Raw genomic sequence first — 25,428 nt, 5'->3', positions numbered from 1 at the left:
AATACATAGCCTTTACTAGCTATTAAAATGGGGGACCCCCCCAAAAAAATGACGTGGGGTCCCCCCTAATTTAATAGCTAGCAAAGGCTAGGCAGACAGCTGGGGGCTGATATTAATAGCCCAGGAAGGGAGCCATGAATATTGGCCCCCTCCCAGGCTAGAAACACCAGCCGTCAGCCGCCCCAGAAATGGCGCATTCATAGGATGCGCCAATTCTGGCACTTAGCCTCGCTCTTCCACGCTGCCCTGGTGCAGTGGCAGGGGGTAATAGGGTTGGGGTTGATGTCAGCTTATAATGCCAGCTGACATCAAGCCCAGGTTAGTAATGGAGAGGCGTCTATAAGACACCCCCATTACTAACCCCATAGTCAAAGTTAAAAAAAACACAAACACCCAGAATAAAGTCCTTTAATTGAAATAAAGACACAATCCTTTATTGTTCTAAATTAAACCATACTTACCGTCACGCCCATTCCAGCTGTAGCCAACGATCTCCTGCAATAAAAGAAAAATAATAAAGCAACCTCATCCTTACCTTTCCATGGTTCCCACGACAGCTTCAGCTCTGCTACATCGAGATGACAGGCTGGACCGCAGCAGAACGCTGCCATCCAGCCTGTCATCCCGCAGACAGTGAGAAGCGCAGGCTTGCTTGCGCTGCTCAGCGTCTCTCTGTGACGACATCCAGATGAGCCGAGTTCATGTCCAATGAACTCGGCTCACCTCATGCACGTCACTGACAGCGTGGGAAAATTCTCACGCTGAAGCGGTGAGTGAAGGAGAATTCTCCCACGCTGTCAGTGACGTGCATAAGGTGAGCTCATGTCCAATGAACTCAGCTCACCTCCTGCACGTCACTGACAGCGTGGGAGAATTCTCCTGCACTCAGCGCTTCAGTGTGAGAATTCTCCCACGCTGAAGCGCTGAGTGCAGGAGAATTTTCCCACGCTGTCAGTGACGTGCATGAGGTGAGCCGAGTTCATTGGACATTAACTCGGCTCATCTGGATGCCCTCACAGAGAGACACTGTGGAGCGCAAGCAAGCCTGCGCTTCTCAGTGTCTGCGGGATGACAGGCTGGATGGCAGCGTTCTGCTGCGGTCCAGCCTGTCATCTCGATGTAGCAGAGCTGAAGCTGTCATGGGAACCATGGAAAGGTAAGGATGATGTTGCTTTATTATTTTTCTTTTATTTCAGGAGATCGTTGGCTTCAGCTGGAATGGGCGTGATGGTAAGTATGGTTTAATTTAGAACAATAAAGAATTGTGTGTTTATTTCAATTAAAGGACTTTTTTCTGGGTGTTGTGTTTTTTTTAAATACTTTACTAGAAATTCATGGTGTTCATGTCTAATATTGGCGTGACCCCATGAATTTCGGGCTTAGGGCCAGCTGATAATGCCAAGCTGGCCCTAACCCCTTTATTACCCAGTGAGCCACCGCATCAGGGCCCTGGATGAGTTGGGTACAGCGCCAGAAGATCGCGCTTCTATGAATGCGCCATTTTCCGGGGTGGCTGCGGACTGCAATTTGCAGCGGGGGTGGCCCAGAAAGCTTGGGCCTCCCTGCGCTGCGGATTCCAGCCCCCAGCTGCCTAGTTGTACCTGGCTGGACACAAAAACAGGGCGAAGCCCCACGTCAATTTTCTTTAAATTATTTCATGAAATAATTAAGAAAAAAAGGGCTTCCCTATATTGTTGTGTCCGGCCAGGTACAAATAGGCAGCTGGTGGTTGGGGGCAGCCCGTTCCTGCCTGCTGTACCTGGCTGGACACAGGAACGGGCTGCCCCCATCCACCAGCTGCCTATTTGTACCTGGCCGGACACAACAATATAGGGAAGCCCTTTTTTTCTTAATTATTTCATGAATTTCATGAAATAATTAAAAAAAATTGAAGTGGGGCTTCGCACTATATTTGTGTCCAGCCAGGTACAGCAGGCAGGAACGGGCTGCCCCCATCCACCAGCTGCCTATTTGTACCTGGCCGGACACAACAATATAGGGAAGCCCTTTTTTTCTTAATTATTTCAAGAATTTAATGAAATAATTAAAAAAAATTTAAGTGGGGCTTCGCACTATATTTGTGTCCAGCCAGGTACAGCAGGCAGGAACGGGCTGCCCCCAACCACCAGCTGCCTATTTGTACCTGGCCGGACACAACAATATAGGGAAGGCCTTTTTTTCTTAATTATTTCATGAATTTCATGAAATAATTAAAAAAAAAGTACGTGGGGCTTCGCCCTATTTTTGTGTCCAGCCAGGTACAACTAGGCAGCTGGGGGCTGGAATCTGCAGCGCAGGGAGGCCCAAGCTTTCTGGGCCCCCCCCCCCGCTACAAATTGCAGTCCGCAGCCACCCCAGAAAATGGCGCGTTCATAGAAGCGCCATCTTCTGGCGCTGTACCCAACTCATCCAGGGCCCTGGTGCGGTGGCTCACTGGGTAATAAAGGGGTTAGGGCCAGCTTGGTATTATCAGCTGGCCCCAAGCCCAAAATTCATGGGGTCACGCCAGTATTAGACATGACCGCCATGAATTTCTAGTAAAGTATTTAAAAAAAACACAACACCCAGAATAAAGTCCTTTAATTGAAATAAAGACACAATTCTTTATTGTTCTAAATTAAACCATGCTTACCATCACACCCATTCCAGCTGAAGCCAACGATCTCCTGCAATAAAAGAAAAATAATAAACCAACCTCATCCTTACCTTTCCATGGTTCCCACGACAGCTTCAGCTCTGCTACATCGAGATGACTGGCTGGACCGCAGCAGAACGCTGCCATCCAGTCTGTCATCCCGCAGACACTGAGAAGCGCAGGCATGCTTGCGCTCCTCACTGTCTCGCTGTGACGGCATCCAGATGAGCCGAGGTCATGTCCAATGAACTCGGCTCACCTCATGCACGTCACTGACAGCGTGGGAAAATTCTCACGCTGAAGTGCTGAGTGCAGGAGAATTCTCCCACGCTGTCAGTGATGTGCATGAGGTGAGCTCATGTCCAATGAACTCAGCTCACCTCCTGCACGTCACTGACAGCGTGGGAAAATTCTCCTGCAATCAGCGCTTCAGCGTGAGAATTTTCCCACGCTGTCAGTGACGTGCATGAGGTGAGCCGAGTTCATTGGACATGAACTCGGCTCATCTGGATGTCGTCACAGAGAGACGCTGAGCAGCGCAAGCAAGCCTGCGCTTCTCAGTGTCTGCGGGATGACAGGCTGGATGGCAGCGTTCTGCTGCGGTCCAGCCTGTCATCTCGATGTAGCAGAGCTGAAGCTGTCGTGGGAACCATGGAAAGGTAAGGATGAGGTTGCTTTATTATTTTTCTTTTATTGCAGGAGATCGTTGGCTTCAGCTGGAATGGGCGTGATGGTAAGTATGGTTTAATTTAGAACAATAAAGGATTGTGTCTTTATTTCAATTAAAGGACTTTATTCTGGGTGTTTGTGTTTTTTTTAACTTTGACTATGGGGTTAGTAATGGGGGTGTCTTATAGACGCCTCTCCATTACTAACCTGGGCTTGATGTCAGCTGGCATTATAAGCTGACATCAACCCCAACCCTATTACCCCCTGCCACCGCACCAGGGCAGCGTGGAAGAGCGAGGCTAAGTGCCAGAATTGGCGCATCCTATGAATGCGCCATTTCTGGGGCGGCTGACGGCTGGTGTTTCTAGCCTGGGAGGGGGCCAATATTCATGGCTCCCTTCCTGGGCTATTAATATCAGCCCCCAGCTGTCTGCCTAGCCTTTGCTAGCTATTAAATTAGGGGGGACCCCACGTCATTTTTTTGGGGGGGTCCCCCATTTTAATAGCTAGTAAAGGCTATGTATTCAGCTGGGGGCTGATATTAGTAGCCTGGGAAGCTCCGTGGGTATTACCCCCTTCCCAGGCTTCAAACATCTGCCCCAGCCGTCTGCTTAACCTCCGCTAGAGCCTAAAATTAAGGGGAACCCCACGCCAATTTTTTTAATAATAAATCCTTTATTTTAATACTAAATGACAAGTACAGTAACCAACACTATCACTGTACTTCATATATATGTGACTGACATGTTTCTATCTATCTAATCTATGTGTGATGCTCTATCTTTCTGTTCTAAATTGTCGGGTACCGCTGCTGAATTGCCGGCCGGCTTTTTTAAAGAGACAGTGCATGAAAACACTATTATTTTTTTAAAAAAATCCTTTACACTAAATGACAAGTACAGTAAGCAACACTATCACTGTACTTATTATATATGTGACTGACATGTTTCTATCTATCTAATCTATGTGTGAAGCTCTATTCTTTCTGTTCTAAATTGTCGGGTACAGATGCTGAATTGCCGGCCGGCTTTTTTAAAGAGACGGTGCATGAAAACACTAATATTTTTTTTAATAAATCCTTTACACTAAATGACAAGTGCAGTAACCAACACTGTCACTGTGCTTCTTATATGTGTGACTGACATGTTTCTATCTATCTAATCTATGTGTGATGCTCTATTCCTTCTTGTCTAAATTGTCGGGTACCGGTGTATGCCGCTGCTGAATTTGCCGGCCGGCTTTTTTAAAGAGAGTGTCTTCTGAGCAGTTTGTCAGCTTTTGGTCACCTTTGCAGGTGTTTTCTATGTGTTTCTATGTGTTTTTGTTTGCCTGCCATTGGTTTTAACGGTGTTCGACGGTGTTCTAAGGTGTTCGACGAACAGTTCGATGAACAGTTCCTCGAACATCCCGGTGTTCGACGAACCGAACCGAACCCGAACACTACGGGGGTGGCTCAACACTACTCTACATGCCTGGTTCGCACCGTGAAGCATGGAGGAGGAGGTGTGATGGTGTGGGGGTGCTTTGCTGGTGACACTGTTGGGGATTTATTCAAAATTGAAGGCATACTGAACCAGCATGGCTACCACAGCATCTTGCAGCGGAATGCTATTCCATCCGGTTTGCATTTAGTTGGACCATCATTTATTTTTCAACAGGACAATGACCCCAAACACACCTCCAGGCTGTGTAAGGGCTATTTGACCTAGAGGGAGAGAGATGGGGTGCTAAGCCAGATGACCTGGCCTCCACAGTCACCAGACCTGAACCCAATCGAGATGGTTTGGGGTGAGCTGGACCGCAGAGTGAAGGCAAAAGGGCCAACAAGTGCTAAGCATCTCTGGGAACTCCTTCAAGATTGTTGGAAGACCATTTCCGGTGACTACCTCTTGAAGCTCCTCAAGAGAATTCCAAGAGTGTGCAAAGGAGTCATCAAAGCAAAAGGTGGCTACTTTGAAGAACCTAGAATATAAGACATATTTTCAGTTGTTTCACACTTTTTGTTAAGTATATAATTCCACATGTGTTAATTCATAGTTTTCATACCTTCAGTGTGAATGTACAATTTTCATAGTCATGAAAATACAGAAAAATCTTTAAATGAGAAGGTGTGTCCAAACTTTTGGTCTGTACTGTATATATATATATACATATATATATATTTAGTTTTTTTTGTTTCATTTATTTTTATTATGTTCCTCCTCTCCCTAATCATATTTAAGCTTTGATTTGGTTCTTGATTATGTGCCATAAATTTGTTAGTATTTCCCTTAATTATATCTTTCTGTTATATGCTTGTCATTTAAAAATTTCAATAAAAACAGATGAAAAACAAGTAAAATTGTGCTCTGATTAAAGTGATAGGGGTGTTTCACTACATTTTGTCTGCCGCTGTTTATGACTAATATATGGACCGCAATGTAACATGTGGCAACACTGAGTCTTCCAGAGCAGGAGTAAATCTTTCTAGAATTACTGTAACCTTAAAACACACATGTCAAGCTCTGAAACGTGGGCCAAATCTGACCCTCAGTGGGATTATATTTCATCCACGATGCTGAACTCTGTGTGACCCATTATACTGTATGGATGACTCTGTGGAGCTCATTATAATGGTTGGAGGACTATGTAGGGCCCAATATATTGCATGGAGGATTACGTGAGGCCAATTATACTGTGTGGAGGTCTGTGTGGGACCCATTATACTGTGTGGAGGTCTGTGTGGGGACTAATGTTGGAGCATCATACTGTGATAGGTCACCATATTTTGCTAGGCGGGTACAGTTGTGTCATCATACTATGCATGTGGAGGGTATTGTGGAGGAATTCACTGAGGGGCTATCATACTGTGTGTTTTGGTGGCATCATACTTTATTATCTGTATTATTTAAGAATTCAAGTTTTTTTGATCCTTTGTTATAGCATATTTAAATTAGGCCATTGGGTCATATGTTTTTTTTACTGCTCTTAAATAACATTATATCATTCTAGTATGCTCAATTTGTGATTATGTGCTAATCGAATTCTAAGACAAGCCTTTTAAGTTTGTTTCCATATGAAAAGTTTCATCATTATATTTGATGATAGAGATGGGAGAACCCAAACAAGTAAAGTTTGGGGTCCGTACTGAACACCTAGTGTTTGAGCACAGACCCCAAACACGGACTTCCTCAGAAAGTTCTCACACAGCGCCTGCGCCGTACGTGAAGTCACCGGGGTTCATCAGCTGATGAACTCCTGTGAACTCTCTCATGGAAGCTCAGCGCTACACACTGCCTGTGTGAGTGTGTAGCCTGCTGTCCTGTAGAACAGTCACATCAGTGACTGCTGATGTGACTGCTCTACAAATGAGATCGAAGTGGGACATTATGGATTATTCCATCACTTCAGACAGGTGAGGGATATTGTTATTTTTTTATTTTATCCTTTTTAACAGGTGACAATGGCTTCAGGGATTAGGTGTTAGGTGAGTAGAAATTAGATTTTTTATTTTCTGCTTTTTACAGGGGCATTGGCTTCAGGGATTAGGTGTTAGTTTAATATAAGTGTGTTTTTACTTTTAAATAAATGTGTAAAACCGTATGGACTTTTATTTCAAATAATTAATTTTTTACATGGCATTTCTTTATTTACAAACTTTTACTAGGGGGTTGGTAATGGTGATGTCTTAAAGATGCCTCTCCTTTATGTACCCCTGGTCTTTGTATCAGCTGCCAATACAAGGGATATTGTTGTTTTTTAATTTTTGCTTTTTTTACAGGTGACAATGGCTTCAAATAGATTGGGCGTTAGGTGAGTATAAGGTTATTTTTTTATTTTCTGTTTTTTATCCATGCTGTCCCATGACGATCTCACTTGAAGAGCAGTCACATCAGTAGATGTGACTGCTCTACAGGAAAGTAGACTACATACTCACACAGGCAGTGTGTAGCGCTGAGCTGCCATGAGAGAGTTCACAGGAGTTCATCAGCTGATGAACCGTGGTGACCTCACTCACTGCACTGGAACTGCTTTAGAACTTTCTCATGTGGCGGTGCAGTAAGTGAGATCACCGGAAATCATCAGCTGATGAACTCCTGTGAACTCTCTCACGGCAGCTCAGCACTATACACTGCGGGAGCGATTATGCTCCTGTCAGTGTATAGCCAGCTACCAGGTAGAACAGTCACATCTGCTAATGTGACTGTTCTACAAGTGATCCGATTGTCGATGGACAGTATGGATTACGTGGATTACAGCGGATAGGTGAGTATTATGGTAGTTTATTATGTTTTCTCTTTTACAGGTGACATGGGCATTGGGGATTAGGTGTAAGGTTAGTATTATGGTGTTTTTTATATTTATTTTTTTACAGGGAACAAGGCTTTCAGGAATTAGGTGTTAGGTGAGTATAACTGTGTTTTTTATTTTTATTTCAATATTTATTTATTAATTTTAACTTTTTTTTTTACTTTGAGCACAGGTGATGGCTGATGACTACTCCCATTAGCGGCGCCTGCTCCCGCTGTTAACAGTGAAAGCAAGCGTAGCAGGCATAGGCTGATGGGAGTAGTAGTCTCTCATCTGCCGACACCTGTGACCCACAGTAAGCATTTGCGGGATGACATTCACATCTGGCAGCGTAATCCATCAACTTTCTGACTGGTGGTAACAATGTTACCATTGATCAGAGACCCTGTTTCCCGCTCTGTCACACAGATGACAGCAATGGAAAGCAGGGATGTTTGGGCTCCCCATTCATATGAACGGGGTCCGGGTTCGGGTACTGTTCTGGTATCCAAACTTTTAATAGCAGTTCGGACGAACCCGCCGGACTCGAACATCCAGGGGTCTGCCCATCTCTATTTGATGATAAGGAAAAACATTTTCAATTTCAGACATTTTTTTTAATAAATATCAAGGCTGGCCAGCCATTTTGTCCAAGTTTTTAACTTTGGCCCTCTGTTTATTTGAGTTTGACATCCATGCCTTAAAGGGAACCTGTCATGTCATATCTACTATCTACACTGCCCCCATTGCATTGTTAGTGATGCAATGTGCATCACTAACAAGCTTTTTTCATTAAAATTTCTGGTATTATAATGAATCTATAACATTTTATGAACTTATATCCTACCTACTCGTTTTCAGTCATAGGGGAGTGATCCTCATGTTCAGTCAGGGGCGGGCGCTTCATTCAGTCACTGCTGGTGCCGCCCATGTATTTGAATTTTGCTCCTCTCTAGAGCTAATATTTGTGGGGCGCATGCACAGTTTTACATGTCAGGCTGTGGATCCCCGCAAGTGCGCAATGAGGCTGTGTAGTTCAAATGCGTGGGAAGCCGCAGGTCATAGCACATGCGCAGTGAAGCTGTGAACTTAACAAAACAATTGGGGCAGTGTAGATAGTAGATAGGCCATGACAGGTTCCCTTTAAAGGGAATCAATGAGCAGGTTTTTGCTACCCCATCTGAGAGCAGCAATAATGTAGGCAAAGAGACCCTGCACACAATTATGTATCACTTAGTTTACTGGAAGCAGCAATTCTGATACAGAGTTTTTAGATTTAGCAATGCAGCAGAGTTAAGGAAGCTGGCTCCGCCCAAAATTGGCTATCTATATACAATGTTTATAGACAGTGTGGTGCTTATCACAGGAGGGGGCGGAGTCAGACTAACAGGCAGGCGCTGCTGATATCGCTGAAATCTGTGTTTTAACCAGTACAGCATGCTGTCTTCAGATTACATAGCAAAAACCTGCTGTGCTGACAGATTCTCATTAATGAACAGATGGGGTTCCTAAGCACAGGAATCCCACATTAATGATGTCTATGTGTCCTCATATGAAAAAGTGTAGTCCAGTTGGGGTAAAACCCTTTAACTAGGTAAATACTTTAGTTTCTTTTGTTCAGATTTTATTTCTTTCATCGGCTTTTTATTTACTAATTAGCAATGCACAGTGACAGCTCAGATTACAACTACACGGTTATGGCAACGTTTATATGTAGGCAGACAGAGCAGTTATTTCTATCAGCAAGTTTTTGCTATGTAATCTGAGAGCAGCATGATGTAGGGGCAGAGACCCTGATTTCAGCGATGTATCACGTACTGGACTTCTTGGTATAATTTTGGTAGAATCTGTGGTTTATCTGTTGTACATGTTGCAGTGGTCATAATGCTCAGCTCTGTATAACTCCGCCCATGATTGGCCTGTGTACACCGTGCATTGTCAGCAGGCTGCCAATCGGTGGTGGAGATGTGGTTGCACAGATTAGCCATACTGCCATGTACACGAGACCTAGTCAGGCAGTGATAAACTCCTACTGTTAAAACACTGATTGCATTGAAACTACAAAACACAGCCTAATAAGTGACACATCCCTGGAATCAGGCTATATTGCCCTGTTTTATGCTGCTCTTAGATTAAATAGCAAAAACCTGCTGACAGATTCCCTTTAACTAGACAGAGAACAGCTAATAAAGCGACTCTCACTCAGGAGAACCTGGCCTGTCCATGTACCATGTGGATGGCCTCTTATTTGACTACCAGACATAGAATACTATATTTACATCAAATGTCTAATACAGGGAAAAAATATATAACCAGCCACAACTTTCCCAATCAATGACAAATAATCACTAGCAGATGAAAGGTTCATTCTGGTCATGGACTGACAGAATAAACCTGGCCACAAATTCCTTTTAAAGAAAGTTGTAGAAGTCTTGATAATGATGACTCAGTGTGAAGTTAAAAATATTCCCGAGTTAATACATGATTTAGAAACCTCAGTCTTTTATTCATGAAAAAAAATAAAGCCTATGAGCCTGAGGGCACCTACTAATCATGGACACTAGATTGTCAGGTTGTGTCTCTCAAAATTAACATTTCAATTAATTTTTAATAATACTTCAAGCAATATCTGTTTAAATTCACAAGATTTTCACTTTCTATACATATCTTAATGCATTTTTGCTGGGTACTACAGAATATAGTATATAAGCACTACACAATAGAAAAATGTACTTATAGTGATTTATTTGAATATGACTGAGACCCACTGTAGAATTTAATATGAAACACCCTTTACTTCCTTCGCTATACTGCTTTGAAAGATCCTATTAAGGTGATCATTTTACTGTAAAGAATACATGACCCACAAAAAAGTTTTAGCAGCAATAGTTATCAAAAGTTCAGCTTCAGCTTTTTGGGACTTTACTCTGTGGCACAAGCCCATCAGCTCCCAAAAATGTAGTGTTTTTAATATAAAAAATATAATTATATGTGTCTGTTTACTTATTTTGGATAGTTACTGATTGCTTTGAAATTCTGTATTTAAAAACCTTTCTTTTATATACCTATTTTTCAATGGAAGCGTGCTGCCTTCTTGTGGATAGCATGGCTTCTCAGTCAACTCTCTGCACCACACATGCTTCAAATGTGCATGCGCAGGCAGATAGATCGGAATCACGCTGCTACTGGGTCCATATTGCCACTTTATCAGACGACTTTACCCTTCCTGTCGGCAGCTTCATTATATACTATTGTCACACTGGTCTGTGCTTTGATTGGAGCGAAATACTCAGATCAAAGTGCAGTGAGTGATCTTCTAAAAAAGTGCAGCGAAGTTCCCGGGAGCTGTGTGACGCGCCCCCTGGGCCATATTCTTTAGGGGGAATATCCGGAGCCGGATCAGATGGGAGTTGTAGTCTTCCGAGTGGCTGTGACCCGGTCCGTGCCCAGGGTGTCAAACTCAGTTGTATGTGGCAGTCCTACAGATGTTATTAAGTTCTTTATTGTCGACTACGCCACCCGTTGTATTGCGGTCACTATGGCCGCCGCTGCAGCAGGGTCCGCTGAGGCTGATGGTGTAGGTGCAGCTTTTGGTGGTATAACCCCCAACGGGTGGGGTATAGCCTCAGGGGGTCAGGTGCAGAGGATGGGGGTTGTGGTGGTGCAGCATAGATGTTAAAGGAAGACAGAGTCGGGTTGTGCAGTTTAGGGTATTTACTCACTGCTGATGTTCCGGTCACTCCAGCTTCAAGTGACCACCCGAGCCGTGCTGCGTCCACCAGGTCCTGGATCCAGCCAACCCCCAAACAAGTTCGGAGCGTGACCCTGAGCTCTCCTTCTGTCCTTTCCTCTGGCCGTCCCCACTAGTGATCCACCCAGGTCCAGCTCCCTCGGGCCTTCTGTTGGGAGACCCTTGGCCTTGGGTTCCCTGACCCTCCACGTGGTATGCCTTCGGGGTGGATGTGGTGGGTGGCCGTGGCAGACGCTGCCCACGGCCTCCGGTCTCTGGCTAGGGTGTGCTTTTGCCCCCACCAGCTTGGGATCCGGTACCCTAATGCCAACTCTTCACCCGCTGATGGACTTTGGGTTCTCAGAGTTCCTTTTCTGTTTCCCCCTCTGGGTCTTTCTTGCTTTCTCCTCTCTCTCTCTCTCTGGGGCTTCTCTACTCTCTGCTCTCCTCCTCTGCAAAGACTGACTGACTGACCCTGATCTTTGATGGTGCCCACCTTATATACACCCTCTATGTGTGAGCTCAGGCGACCAGCACCCAATGAGCTCCTATCTTTACCCAGGCTGCTCCCCCTATCTGCCCCTACACTACTTGGGATGTACCACCCCCCTCCCACTCCAGCCAGGAACAGACTCGGTCGTACCTGCACATTTCTAAGTGGGAGTACCGTCGGTCTGCTCCTCGGAAATGGGATGTGTGTAGTGCATGCAGCCTACCGAGCTCAGATCCACACTCCATCCTTACCCGGGAGTGGAATATCACACCTCTGGGTTGAGGTGCAATACCCCTGTAGCAGCCGAATCCTCAGGGTGCTACATTCCCCCCTGGTAAATCACAGCACGTCCTCGGGCTGTAAGAACAAAACACCAAAAACATACAAATTTTTGCATAAACATATAAAACATCATATATATATATATTAATAAAACTTTTCATATAAAACTTTCTCGTCGCCTCTGGCTCCTCCTCCGGTCACTGTGCAACTTGTGACCGGGTAAAGTGCGACAGTCTCTCTAGACAAATGGTTTTCCTATAAAACCGGTAGGGGGCGCTTTAGGACGCGCAACTATATACAGGGGTAGTGGCCGCTCTCAGTCCTCGGCCAGGTATTGGGGAGGAATGACCGCTCTCAGTCCTCGGTCAGTGGGATTTAGGGAATTACGGGTAACAGTTCACACATGCTGGTCCCAACGGGGACTATATTAGCAACAGTAACAGTTTCAGTTCACGGTGCCCCGACGGGCAACTATATACAGCTTCTGCTTCGCTGTACTTAACGACGGCGTCCTCCTGCTCTTTCTTTATGGTTACCTTTGGCTTCAGACCCGTCCGGGTCCTCTTGCTCTTCCTCCTCACACCGCAGCTCTTCCTCCGTCAGGCGATGCACATGGAGGGCGTAGGGTCCTTTGGCACATTTGTGCCGGGTGAAGGTGACCTCGTCCCCGATGTAAAGGTCACGACCTCTGTGTCCCTCCGGTAGGTGGGACTCAACGTCTCTCCTGGTCACGAAGACGTCGCCTAGGGTGCGGTGGTCTCGGATGAAGCCCCACCCATGCTGCATGTTAAACTTTATCACAGTCCCGGTGGTGCGGGGACTATGCGCTTCACGGAGGTCTCTCCTGGCCCGGCTCTTCTGCTCCACGCTCCTTATTTGAGCTTGCTGTTCCCGGACCCGCCTCTCTCTCCGCTCCCTCTCAAAGTCCTCGAGCTGTTGGCGGCAGCACTCAGCACGCTCCGCTGCAGCTGCCCGAGTCTCTTGAGTGAACCCCATGAGATCTTCTCCGGTGGGGTCCCACTCAAACTGCGCTTCTGCTAGCGGGGGCGAGATCCTCTTTACGGGCTTTGGAGCCGGGATCAGGGGTTCATCCAGGGGTCTCTCTCTCCGGAGTCGGGGATGGTGGAACTCCGGTGGCCATATAAATGGCTGCCCATCCGGGCACGTATGCTGGGTGTACAGGTCCTCTCCCAGATGCGGCACTCTTGGTCTTATGGGCGCGGTGGTGTTAGCGCCTGGGTTGCCCGGGCCTTGCGGCCAGGCCTGGGGTATCTGGAAGGTAAAGGGCACCGTAAGGACGGCGGCGCCCTGGGCTACTTGGCCCTGCGACCAGGCCGGGGGCTCCGCGGAGGTAGGGGGCGCTGTTGGTATTGCGGCGCCCGGGGGTACAAGGCCTTGCGACCAGGCTGGTGGTACTTCCTGCTTGGTCACGCCCGGGGTCGAGGCGTGTGACGTCACAGGGGTCGCGGCTCCCGTTTGAGGCCTAGTCTGCAGCGGTGACGTTGCAGCGACGGGCACGGCAGGATAGACTTCGGGCTCTGCGACGGGGAGCTGGGGCAGGTACGCGGTTTCCCGGTTTGGGGTATAGACGTCCCCTTTACCTGCCTCCACTCGTTCGGCTCCCTTCTCGACGCCGTCTCCGGCCTTCATTCCTCCTGCGCCATCCTCAGAGGCGGTCTGTTTCCTCGTCTCGGGTGGCGTGCTCCGCTGACAGGTCTCGGTCTGCTGGGCCATCTCACGGCTCCACTCCGCCAACGTCTCTCGCTGCACCCGGGCCATCCTCCTTGCGAGGCCCTCCAGAGCGGTCTGTGCACACTCCCGGTCTCGGGGGAGCTGTGCTAGGACCTCCACTAGGCCTAGTGGGGTCGTTGTTTCCAGCAGGCTCCTGACCAACGGGTCGGTGCTGCTCTGCTCTCCTTCAGTTGTCTCCAGCAGGCTCCTGGCCAGCGGGCCGGTGCTGCTCTGCTCTCCCTCTTCTGTTGTCTCCAGCAGGCTCCTGGCCAGCGGGCCGGTGCTGCTCTGCTTTCTCGCCATCTCCGGGTAAGCTCCTTCGACACTCTTCTCCAGGCTTCTTGCCTCCGGGTGCGCTCGCTCCCGACTGCTCCAAGCGACACCCATCTTTGTTCTCTCCTTTCGTCTCCTCCCACCTCGAGGGTGGTCCCGGGGCCACTTGGTGATTGTCAGCTCCAGGGGCTGTTCTTTCACGCTGACAGACACCTCCAGCATCACAGTCTCTGTTGGTGGGGGCGGTTTCCACTTTTGGCGCCATTTTCGGTCCTGGCCCACGATGGGAGGCGGCCTCTTGCCATCCTCTGGCACGCCCATAATGGCGTCCGCTCCCCCAAGGCGGGAAATCTTCGGAAATGGCGGGAATCGTCTCCCAGTGGCGGGAAACTCTGCAGATGGCGGGAAAAAGCTGTTAATGGCGGACAACCGGCGGGAATCGACCTGTGATGGAGTCCGATGGCGGGGACCCTCCGGAACCGGCAGGAGACTTCTTTTTGAGGTACACTCGTTCTTTTCTTCAGGCACGCAGTACCCGGGTGTTGCGGGCACGTAATCCTGCCGACTACGCCAAAGTTGACGCGCCCCCTGGGCCATATTCTTTAGGGGGAATATCCGGAGCCGGATCAGATGGGAGTTGTAGTCTTCCGAGTGGCTGTGACCCGGTCCGTGCCCAGGGTGTCAAACTCAGTTGTATGTGGCAGTCCTACAGATGTTATTAAGTTCTTTATTGTCGACTACGCCACCCGTTGTATTGCGGTCACTATGGCCGCCGCTGCAGCAGGGTCCGCTGAGGCTGATGGTGTAGGTGCAGCTTTTGGTGGTATAACCCCCAACGGGTGGGGTATAGCCTCAGGGGGTCAGGTGCAGAGGATGGGGGTTGTGGTGGTGCAGCATAGATGTTAAAGGAAGACAGAGTCGGGTTGTGCAGTTTAGGGTATTTACTCACTGCTGATGTTCCGGTCACTCCAGCTTCAAGTGACCACCCGAGCCGTGCTGCGTCCACCAGGTCCTGGATCCAGCCAACCCCCAAACAAGTTCGGAGCGTGACCCTGAGCTCTCCTTCTGTCCTTTCCTCTGGCCGTCCCCACTAGTGATCCACCCAGGTCCAGCTCCCTCGGGCCTTCTGTTGGGAGACCCTTGGCCTTGGGTTCCCTGACCCTCCACGTGGTATGCCTTCAGGGTGGATGTGGTGGGTGGCCGTGGCAGACGCTGCCCACGGCCTCCGGTCTCTGGCTAGGGTGTGCTTTTGCCCCCACCAGCTTGGGATCCGGTACCCTAATGCCAACTCTTCACCCGCTGATGGACTTTGGGTTCTCAGAGTTCCTTTTCTGTTTCCCCCTCTGGGTCTTTCTTGCTTTCTCCTCTCTCTCTCTCTCTGGGGCTTCTCTGCTCTCTGCTCTCCTCCTCTGCAAAGACTGACTGACCGACCCTGTTCTTTGATGGTGCCCACCTTATATACACCCTCTATGTGTGAGCTCAGGCGACCAGCACCCAATGAGCTCCTATCTTTACCCAGGCTGCTCCCCCTATCTGCCCCTACACTACTTGGGATGTACCACCCCCCTCCCACTCCAGCCAGGAACAGACTCGGTCGTACCTGCACATTTCTAAGTGGGAGTACCGTCGGTCTGCTCCTCGGAAATGGGATGTGTGTAGTGCATGCAGCCTACCGAGCTCAGATCCACACTCCATCCTTACCCGGGAGTGGAATATCACACCTCTGGGTTGAGGTGCAATACCCCTGTAGCAGCCGAATCCTCAGGGTGCTACACTGTGCATATGGGAACAATTCCTAGTCTCTCTCCTCAGTGATCGGAGATCCTACAATAATTTGTAAGATCTCTCTACTTAGTGAGGAGAAAGACCAGGAAGTGTTTCCATTTGTGCGGCTCCCTGGGACATCACTGCACTTTCTTAGAAGACCAATTACTCTAGTTCACCAATGTTTGAGTATATAAATGTTGTCCTTGCCTGTCAGTAGCTTCTCTATCATCACTATCATATTGGTCTTAGCTTTGATGGGAGCAATAAGTTACAAAATCTCAATGAGTATTGAGGAGACAGACCAGGATAAGTTAGCATATGCACGGCTTGCAGGGACCTCGCTGCATTTTCTTAGAAAACTGCTCACCGCACTTCACTAGCAATAAGTATATTACAGTTCTCCCTGCCTGTCAGCTGCTTAATTATCTATCACTATCACACTGGTCTTTGCTCTAATCAGAGAATTTTTACTCCAATCAGAGCACAGACCAGTGTGATAATGGAAGATAGTGAAGCTGCTGACAGGCAGGGAAAAGTCTTCTAATAAAGTAGTAGTTTGTCCCCGGGTACTGTATATTCTGTATGTTCTAATATAATATAATCTGCATATTGTAAATAGAATCCTGTAGTAAAAAGCTTTTAAAAGTTGCAATATTTTGGCACAACTTGAAGCTGTGCTGAAATTTAGCGACTTGACATTCTCACGCAAGAGTGGGTGGAGTGGGTGGAGCTCTGCAGGATGTCTTGTCAAATTCATAACGAGCCTCAGTGTTCACTATGACTCAAATCTTACTCCATCAGGGACTCATCAAGATGGGTATGAAGATTACCAGTCTTGATGAAATGGGGGCCACAGTTTTGAAATGGCCAAGTAAAAGTCTTGAACTTAATACTAAAAAAATGTTGTGGAAAGACCTGAAGAGATCATCTCATGGGTGAAAACCCACCAACATAACAGATGTGAAGCTGTTTTGTAGGGAGAAATGGGCTAAAATTCCTCCAAGCAGATGTGAAGGACTGATCAACAATTTCCTGAAATGTTTAGATGCAGTTATTGCTACAAAAGGGGGTCACACCATAAACTTAAAGAAAATATTTACATGTTTTTGCCACTCAAACAAGTAATGTTAGATTATTTTTCTTATTAATAAAATGACAAAGACTAATATTTATGACTAATTTGTTTGAATTGATTCTCTTTATCTACACTTAGGACTTGTATGAAAATCTGATGTAGTTTTAGGTCACATTTATGCAGAAATATTAACATTTCTGAAAGTTCAAAAACTTTCAATCAACACTGTATATAATGTCTATATGCCATAATAGGTCTTATGAACACAAGTTGTCTTCATAAGGTACTTAACACAATATAGATTTTCAGGAAGCCCATATTCTTATTCTACCACTACTAAAAATCTCTTACAGTACTAGAGCCAAAATTAGAAAACTTGTTTGAAAATGTCAGTTTGAAGAAACAGCCAGATGTCACCAGTCTAGATGTTTTATTAAATTCCATTAAGCCATAGGACAGAATATTGTTTGCTTTGTGAACATTTCCACCAAGCTAGGGTGAACATAAAAGTTCATTTTTGTGGACATCTGTCATTTTTGTTTTTATTTAACTGACTGGGCTAGAAAATGTTATATATTTATAAGCCCTGATCTTTAGCACTAAGTAAAGAGATATTTGAAACATACACTTTTATTAAGTATACCTCAGCCTCAAATTCATAAAGCACTACTGCCCTCCTATAGATTTCCCAATTCTGCACTGGGTTCAATCCTTATCTAGTTTTCGAGGTTAGGTGTGAGATTGGAATATTGAAGACGATGTAGATAAAGTAATTGAGTTATTTGAGCCTTAGGCTATGTTCCCACGATGAGCTCTTAGTGAGTGTTTGATGTTTCAGATTTTCTACACCATTTCTGCACCCATTAAGTGAAATAAGTTACTTGCATTTTTTCAAAAATATGCAAAAGGAAAATCTCACCAAAAACTCATCTTGGGAACGTAGCCTAAAAGTCTACCCGATCCATGTTCATATGGATGCATATTTTCATGAAAGGTATAGATGCAAATGTGTCTATTCTTAACTTTTCTTGAATTGTGTTAATAATTTATAAAAATTTTGTCTTGGTACCAATTTACAATCTCAAGCCATCCAGTAAAAAAATATGTATCTGCTACATATACAGTGCAGACCAAAAGTTTGGACACACCTTCTCATTTAAAGATTTTTCTGTATTTTCATGACTATGAAAATTGTCCATTCACACTGAAGGCATCAAAACTATGAATTAACACATGTGGAATTATATACTTAACAAAAAAGTGTGAAACAACTGAAAATATGTCTTATATTCTAGGTTCTTCAAAGTAGCCACCTTTTGCTTTGATGACTGCTTTGCACACTCTTGGCATTCTCTTGATGAGCTTCAAGAGGTAGTCACCGGAAATGGTCTTCCAACAATCCTGAAGGAGTTCCCAGAGATGCTTAGCACTTGTTGGCCCTTTTGCCTTCACTCTGCGGTCCAGCTCACCCCAAACCATCTCGATTGGGTTCAGGTCTGGTGACTATGGAGGCCAGGTCCTCTGGCGTAGCACTCCATCACTTTCCTTCTTCGTCAAATAGCCCTTACACAGCCTGAAGGTGGGTTTGGGGTCATTGTCCTGTTGAAAAATAAATGATGGTCCAACTAAACGCAAACCGGATGGAATAGCCTGCCGCTGCAAGATGCTGTGGTAGCCATGCTGGTTCAGTATGCCTTCAATTTTGAATAAATCCCCAACAGTGTCACCAGCAAAGCACTCCCACACCATTACACCTCCTCCTCCATGCTTCACGGTGGGAACCAGGAATGTAGAGTCCATCCGTTCACCTTTTCTGCGTCGCACAAAGACACGGTGGTTTGAACCAAAGATCTCAAATTTGGACTCATCAGACCAAAGCACAGATTTCCACTGGTCTAATGTCCATTCTTTGTGTTCTTTAGCCCAAACAAGTCTCTTCTGCTTGTTGCATGTCCTTAGCAGTGGTTTCCTAGCAGCTATTTTACCATGAAGGCCTGCTGCACAAAGTCTCCTCTTAACAGTTGTTGAAGAGATGTGTCTGTTGCTAGAACTCTGTGTGGCATTGACCTGGTCTCTAATCTGAGCTGCTGTTAACCTGCGATTTCTGAGGCTGGTGACTCGAATAAACTTATCCTCAGAAGCAGAGGTGACTCTTAGTCTTCCTTTCCTGGGGCGGTCCTCATGTGAGCCAGTTTCTTTGTAGCGCTTGATGGTTTTTGCAACTGCACTTGGGGACACTTTCAAAGTTTTCCCAATTTTTCGCACTGACTGACCTTCATTTCTTAAAGTGATGATGGCCACTCGTTTTTCTTTACTTAGCTGCTTTTTTCTTGCCATAATACAAATTCTAACAGTCTATTCAGTAGGACTATCAGCTGTGTATCCACCAGACTTCTGCACAACACAACTTATGGTCCCAACCCCATTTATAAGGGAAGAAATCCCACTTATTAAATCTGACAGGGCACACCTGTGAAGTGAAAACCATTTCCGGTGACTACCTATTGAAGCTCATCAAGAGAATGCCAAGAGTGTGCAAAGTAGTCATCAAAGCAAAAGGTGGCTACTTTGAAGAACCTAGAATATAAGACATATTTTCATAAGTATTTTTAAGTATATAATTCCACATGTGTTAATTCATAGTTTTGATGCCTTCAGTGTGAATGTACAATTTTCATAGTCATGAAAATACAGAAAAATCTTTAAATGAGAAGATGTGTCCAAACTTTTGGTCTGTACTGTATGTTTTACAGTGACCATGTCATACAAGAATGCCTATCCATATAATACAGTAACAGTTTAAGCCCCTCCATGCTAACTCATAGATGGGATTTACTATCAAGAAAAGCACCTCTGACATCCATATTGCCTATTAAAACAAATGGGTGAGCTGGTTGTTATAAAACAACTAGAGATGAGCTGATCTTTTGAAATTCAAATTCTCCAACTTTGCCGAATTTTACAAAAAAACTAGATTTGTGGCGAATAAGTTCACATGAATTTCAATACTGGAAAACTTGTAATTGCTTAGAAAATATACGTGGAGGAGAGGAGACAGAGGGTCCCGCTAACCATAAGAGCTTACACTTCAGATGAGAGAGAGAGAGGACCACGCTGACCAAAATAACATACAATCTACAGGAGAGAGAGGCCCCCACTGACCAAAAGAGCTTACACTTTATGAGAGAGGACCCTGTTAATCATAAGAGCTTAAACTCTACAAAAGAGAGAGAGGACCCCGCGCTGACCATAAGAGCTTACACTCTACAGGAGAGAGAAAGAGAGAGAGAGGACCCTGCTGACCATAAGAGCTTACACTCTACAGGAGAGAGAGAGGACCCTGCTGACCATAAGAGCTTACACTCTACAGGAGAGAGAGGTCCCCACTGACCATAAGAGCTTATACTCTATAGGTGAGAGAGAGAGAGAACCCTGCTGATCAGAAGAGCTTACACTCTACAGAAGAGAAAGGGGACCCCGCTGACCATAAGAGCTTACACTCTACAGAAGAGAGAGAGAGGACCCCGCTGACCATAAGAGCTTATACTCTACAGAACAGAGAGAGAGGACCCTGCTGACCATAAGAGATTACACTCTATAGGTGAGAGAGAGAAAGAGAGAGGGAAAGAGAGTGGACTCCACTGATCAAAAGACACACTCTGGAAAAGAGAGAGTGAGGACCCGGCTGACCATAAGAGCTTACACTCAACAGGAGAGAGAAAGAGAGAGAGAAGACCTTGCATACCATAATAGCTTACATTGGACAGGTGAGAGGAAGGGAAAGAGAGAGGACCCCGCTGACCAAAAGATCTTACACTCTACAGGTGTGAGAGAGAGAGAGGACCTTGCTGACCATAAGAGCTTACACTCTTCAGGAGACAGAGAGCGGACCCACTGACCATAAGAACTTACACTCTACAGTTGAGAGGAAGGAAAAGAGAGAGAAACCCACTGACCAAAAGAGCTTACACTTAACAAGAGAGAGAGAAAGCGATGGCATTGTTGACTATAATAGTTGAAGCTCTACAGGAGAGAGACCGAGAAAGAGAATCATGCTGGTCTAAGAGCTTACAATCTACAGGAGAGAGACACTTACCAAGTATCCCTGGAGATGAAAAACCACTCTGCGATGGGCCATGTGCTGACCACCACTGTACAAGGTATGAAAATTTGCAAGACGTTACAGCTGCAGAGCATTTGGGGGAAGCCCACTAGGCAATGCCAAATGGCTATGCCTGTCTTATGCTTTAGCAGTGTGGGAAATGGTGTCAGGCAAGTTTTTTCTTGTGAACCGCGAATCAAATCACTCATCTCTACAATCAACCACTTTAAATACTTTGCCCAGTAATGATAAAGTGGAGCGCTCGCTGACCTTGTTCTAATCTACAGTACACAGCAATGCTGCAGAAAACAGGGAATGACAATTTATACTCCTACTCCAGTGTCCAGTGCAAATCCTTGTATCATTCAGGATTACTGTTATTCAGGATAGTAACAAAAATATTTACAAATAAAAATAAGTTTAGAATAGAGAACTGTTTGAGATCACATTCTGATACATTTCTCCTTTACCTCTTAAAGTAAAGTAACTCCGATTTCAGCATGTTAAAATGCTGTGCAGTTAGCCTACATCCATAGCTGACATTACCTGTAATAATCCAAAAAAACTGCAGAGTGACAGTTAATGCTTCAGAGGAAATGTATCTCATATCGTGTTGCTCCCAGCTGGCCCACATTAATATTAAAAAGCATTACTGGCATACTGACAGATTTTTTTCTTTTACAGCTATGAGGTATAAGAATGATCACTTCTAAAATTATGCAGAAAAAAAGGAGTGAATGCAGCCTCTTGTAAACCAAGAATGGTATCTCTTACTCTTTACTTTATTAATTTATGTCACATTGTTTAATAAATAATGATATTGATAAGAAAATAGGAAGAAAAATGAGCCCAAAATTCTTATACATTTGTTCTTAATTGGAGAGAAATATTGGTTTATGGTATTATACAAGAAGTTTTAAGGTTGATCCACCACCAACTTTCACAATATAAACTGCCTATATTATTAGATCTCTTAGTCCTGGCTTAGGCTGGTGTACTTAGTTTTGAAAATCCTGTTTAATCCTTTATGAAAGTTTAAAACATTATTTACCCTCTAAGGGAACAGTCAGACGGCCGTGTACATCGGACCGATATCGTAACGCAGTGCACGGACTGGCTGGCTGCTCTCCCAACCTGAGCGTGACACTTCCATATATTTCTATGCAGCTGTCAAGCTCGGGTCAGGAGAGCCGCCAGCCATTCCATGCACTGGGATTGATCTCAGTCTGATTTATATGGCTTTCTGACTGCTCCCTACGCCTGATTCAGAGCTTTTCAGTGTCCTTCCTGCTGTTGCTCACACTCCTCAGTACAAGCTGCAGCTGTCAGTCAGACTGGGTAGGCAGAGACTAAATACACTTGGACTCATGAGCTTCCTTACTTTTTGGCTGGGCTCATCAAATTCTCTTCTTAATATCAGGTACATAGTTACTAGGATTTTCAAAGTAAGGACACCAAGCCTAAAATGTATTTAATAACACATGCTGTTTGTATTGTTAAATGGAATCTTTCAGATGGTTTTTGCTATTTAAATTGAGGACAGCATGAGGTAGGGGCTGAAACACTGATTTCATCGATGTATCACTTATTAGGCTATGTTCTGTTGTTTCAATAAAATTTGTATTTTACCAGCAGGAGATTAACACTGCCAGGACTACAACCCTTATATATCCTGGTCCAACTCCACCCCCAGCACTGATTAACAGCTCACTGTCACTATATAATGTACACAGAAAGCTGTGGTGTGGGTGGGGTTAGCTCTCTCAGCACTCCTACATGCTACATCAAAAACTCTGATTGTTTCACAACTGCTGCACCTAGTAAACTAAGTGACACATCGCTGGAATCAGGGTCTCGTTTCCTACATTATTCTGTTCTCACACGAGGAAGCAAAAACATGCTGACAGATTCCCTTTAAATTTGCTGTCAAATCCACATTGCTACATTCTTTGGCCTCTGCCTACATATGGCAGAAGGTAGATTGACTAATCTCTGTATTTTATATCAATATCCAGTGTTTCACCTCAACGTTACTTCATTCCCCTATGCAGGTGTTTAATAACATGCGCGGGTGGAGGCTTATATGACAGGCGAGTAATTTGTATGTCCTACCACCCCAGCACTATATCGAACTCTCGATAATCCATATAACATTAAATAGACTCTCTATATATAACTCACCCTATTTATCTTGTGAAATGGCTCTGTCTAGCTTGTATAGATTTATTTCTTAAAGTGGGTGTATTAGAGATTCCTGAGCTGTTGGGACCTAGTGGCATCTACTGTCTCTGCCAAAGGCATTACTTGTATTCGAAGCCTATAACAGGATCCTCATATACTATGTGTCACAATACGGATGTATTCTTAGGTTGGATAAGGGTCTTTGGGTTCTTTCCCAGCAAGGTCAGAGTGCAACTGAAACTGCTCCTTATCTCTGTAACCTATGAAATTATGACAATAGCCAACCAGGAGTATTCTTTGCTATTGGTGTAGAAAACAATCCAAACATGAGAAGGTCAGATGGCAAAAAAACATCATATTCAACCAGCTGATAAATAATATATCTTACCTTTCCCTCCTGCTAAGTTCCTGTTATATCCTACAGGACTACAGTACTCAAATATAAAAACAGCAAAGGCGGTAACAAGGAGAAGCATCACAAACATCATCACCCAGACAGATGCACTAAACGGTTCTGCAGGAAGATGGGAACAAAAAAAAGAAAAACAGACACAATTCATTATACTGACAGCTCGAAACATATAGATCTCATCCAAACTGTTTACTCACACATCTGAGATGCTGACAGCCTAGAGCTACTACCTAGACATATGTGTCATCTTTATGTCATAGAGGAGAAACCTTCGCAATCATTAGCTATAAGACATCACGACTTAAACTTTGAGTCATGTGGAATATTCTATAGTGCCATCACCTTCAGGCTAATTCATAGTCTGTGAGATAATAGATCGCCATATTATGCTGAAGATGCTAAATGAAAAGTGTCAGAAAAGTGTAATCGTATGTTCTTAGGAGAATGACAGTTCTGCATTACATTAAATAACCAGCAAGGAACGAGATCCCTTTTACCAGTATAATCTCCTCCAATGTATGTTGTTTCATCTGCTTAACTTTCCAAAAATGCACAAGGCGACTCATCACTGTCTAATATCTATTGCATAATTTATCCAATGGGCTTTTCAAATGAGAACCAGTTGTAGATAGTCTGATGAGATACATCTAGTCATATTATGCTTGATATGGGCAAAGTCAATGAAACCTGAGACATGACTACTGAAAGCAAATGAGGTTGACAAGTGTATTGCTGTTAAAGGGAATTCGCAGTAGGATCAACTCTTCTAAGCCGCCTATATCGGCATGTAGGTCATAGAAATCTGAATAAAATGGTGCCTTGATATCTGCAATCCGATGTCTTATTCCAGAGATATCCATGTTTTTCTTAATATGTACATGAGCTGTTAAGATCTATGGGCCGGACATAGCTCTCCCTGAGAATCTGCCTCCGAAGATTATTTTAAATGAAAGGGGGAGTTACCAGTGTGAGACATGTAATAACTGACAGTCTGCTCTCCTGATCTACATTTCTCACACTGGTAATGCCACTTTTAATGTAAAATAATCTCTGGAGGCAGATTCTCAGGGATATCTATGTCTGGCCCGTAGATCTTACCAGCTCATTTACATACAAGAAAAATGTGGATTTTCCTGGAATAAGACATCAGATCGCAGATATCATGGTATAACTTTATTCAGCTTTCTGTGACATGCATGCCCATATAGATGGCTTTGGAGGGTTGATCCTACTGACAGATTCCCTTTATAGACTTAAAATAGTATGTGCGAATTATATTATCATTCACTTTTGGACATATTTTCATGTGGCAAAGTCAAAAATTATCTAAGAGTCCAAGAATGTATAGTTTATCTGTACAAGCTTTATGGGATACTGAAACACCCTTTTGTAGCTTCTACAATTGGACTGATGTAGGGTATTACACCACAGTAAGCACATAACGGTGGTTCTCACACATCAAACATTTTCAGTGCGGGGTCTGCTAGCTCAAGAGCCTCATACAGTTCAGGTCAGGAGACTTCCGGTCAGTCTGTTCATCGCCGCCTGTGCTCGCACCATGAATTTTGAAAGTATTAAAGTGAAGGTGATCACAAGCAGTGCTTTTAATTGTCTTTGGGCATGTTTTTATTGTCGTCTTGTAGTTTTAACAGCATTTTTGCTAGCGATTTTTATGCAAATTTTACTTTAAAGTCTATATTGAAATTTTAAATACATTTTTATGGGGTTTTTTTGTTTGGATATTCCCTTACGTTTAGCATTTTTCCCCTTTTGTTTAAAAACACAGGTATGCCATTTTTTCTAGCACTA

At 44.8% G+C, this 25,428-nt stretch overlaps 1 protein-coding gene across 2 annotated transcripts in view; it reads right to left on the bottom strand.

The window, feature by feature from the left end:
* The window catches only part of GRIN2A (glutamate ionotropic receptor NMDA type subunit 2A), a 999,861-nt gene that overhangs the window by 184,108 nt on the left and 790,325 nt on the right, over positions 1–25,428 (bottom strand). For both annotated transcript variants that reach the window (XM_073647750.1, XM_073647748.1), the window contains one exon: positions 23,596–23,721. In XM_073647750.1, the coding sequence (XP_073503851.1) occupies positions 23,596–23,721 (126 nt within the window). The remainder of the gene's footprint in view (positions 1–23,595; positions 23,722–25,428) is intronic.

Source organism: Phyllobates terribilis, unplaced genomic scaffold (assembly GCF_046119375.1).
Source record: "Phyllobates terribilis strain yellow unplaced genomic scaffold, ASM4611937v1 Scaffold_9__5_contigs__length_417890890, whole genome shotgun sequence".
NCBI classification, from domain to species: domain Eukaryota; kingdom Metazoa; phylum Chordata; class Amphibia; order Anura; family Dendrobatidae; genus Phyllobates; species Phyllobates terribilis.
The sequence above is the reverse complement of the archived record's forward strand: the minus strand, read 5'-3'. Positions and strand labels throughout refer to the sequence as shown.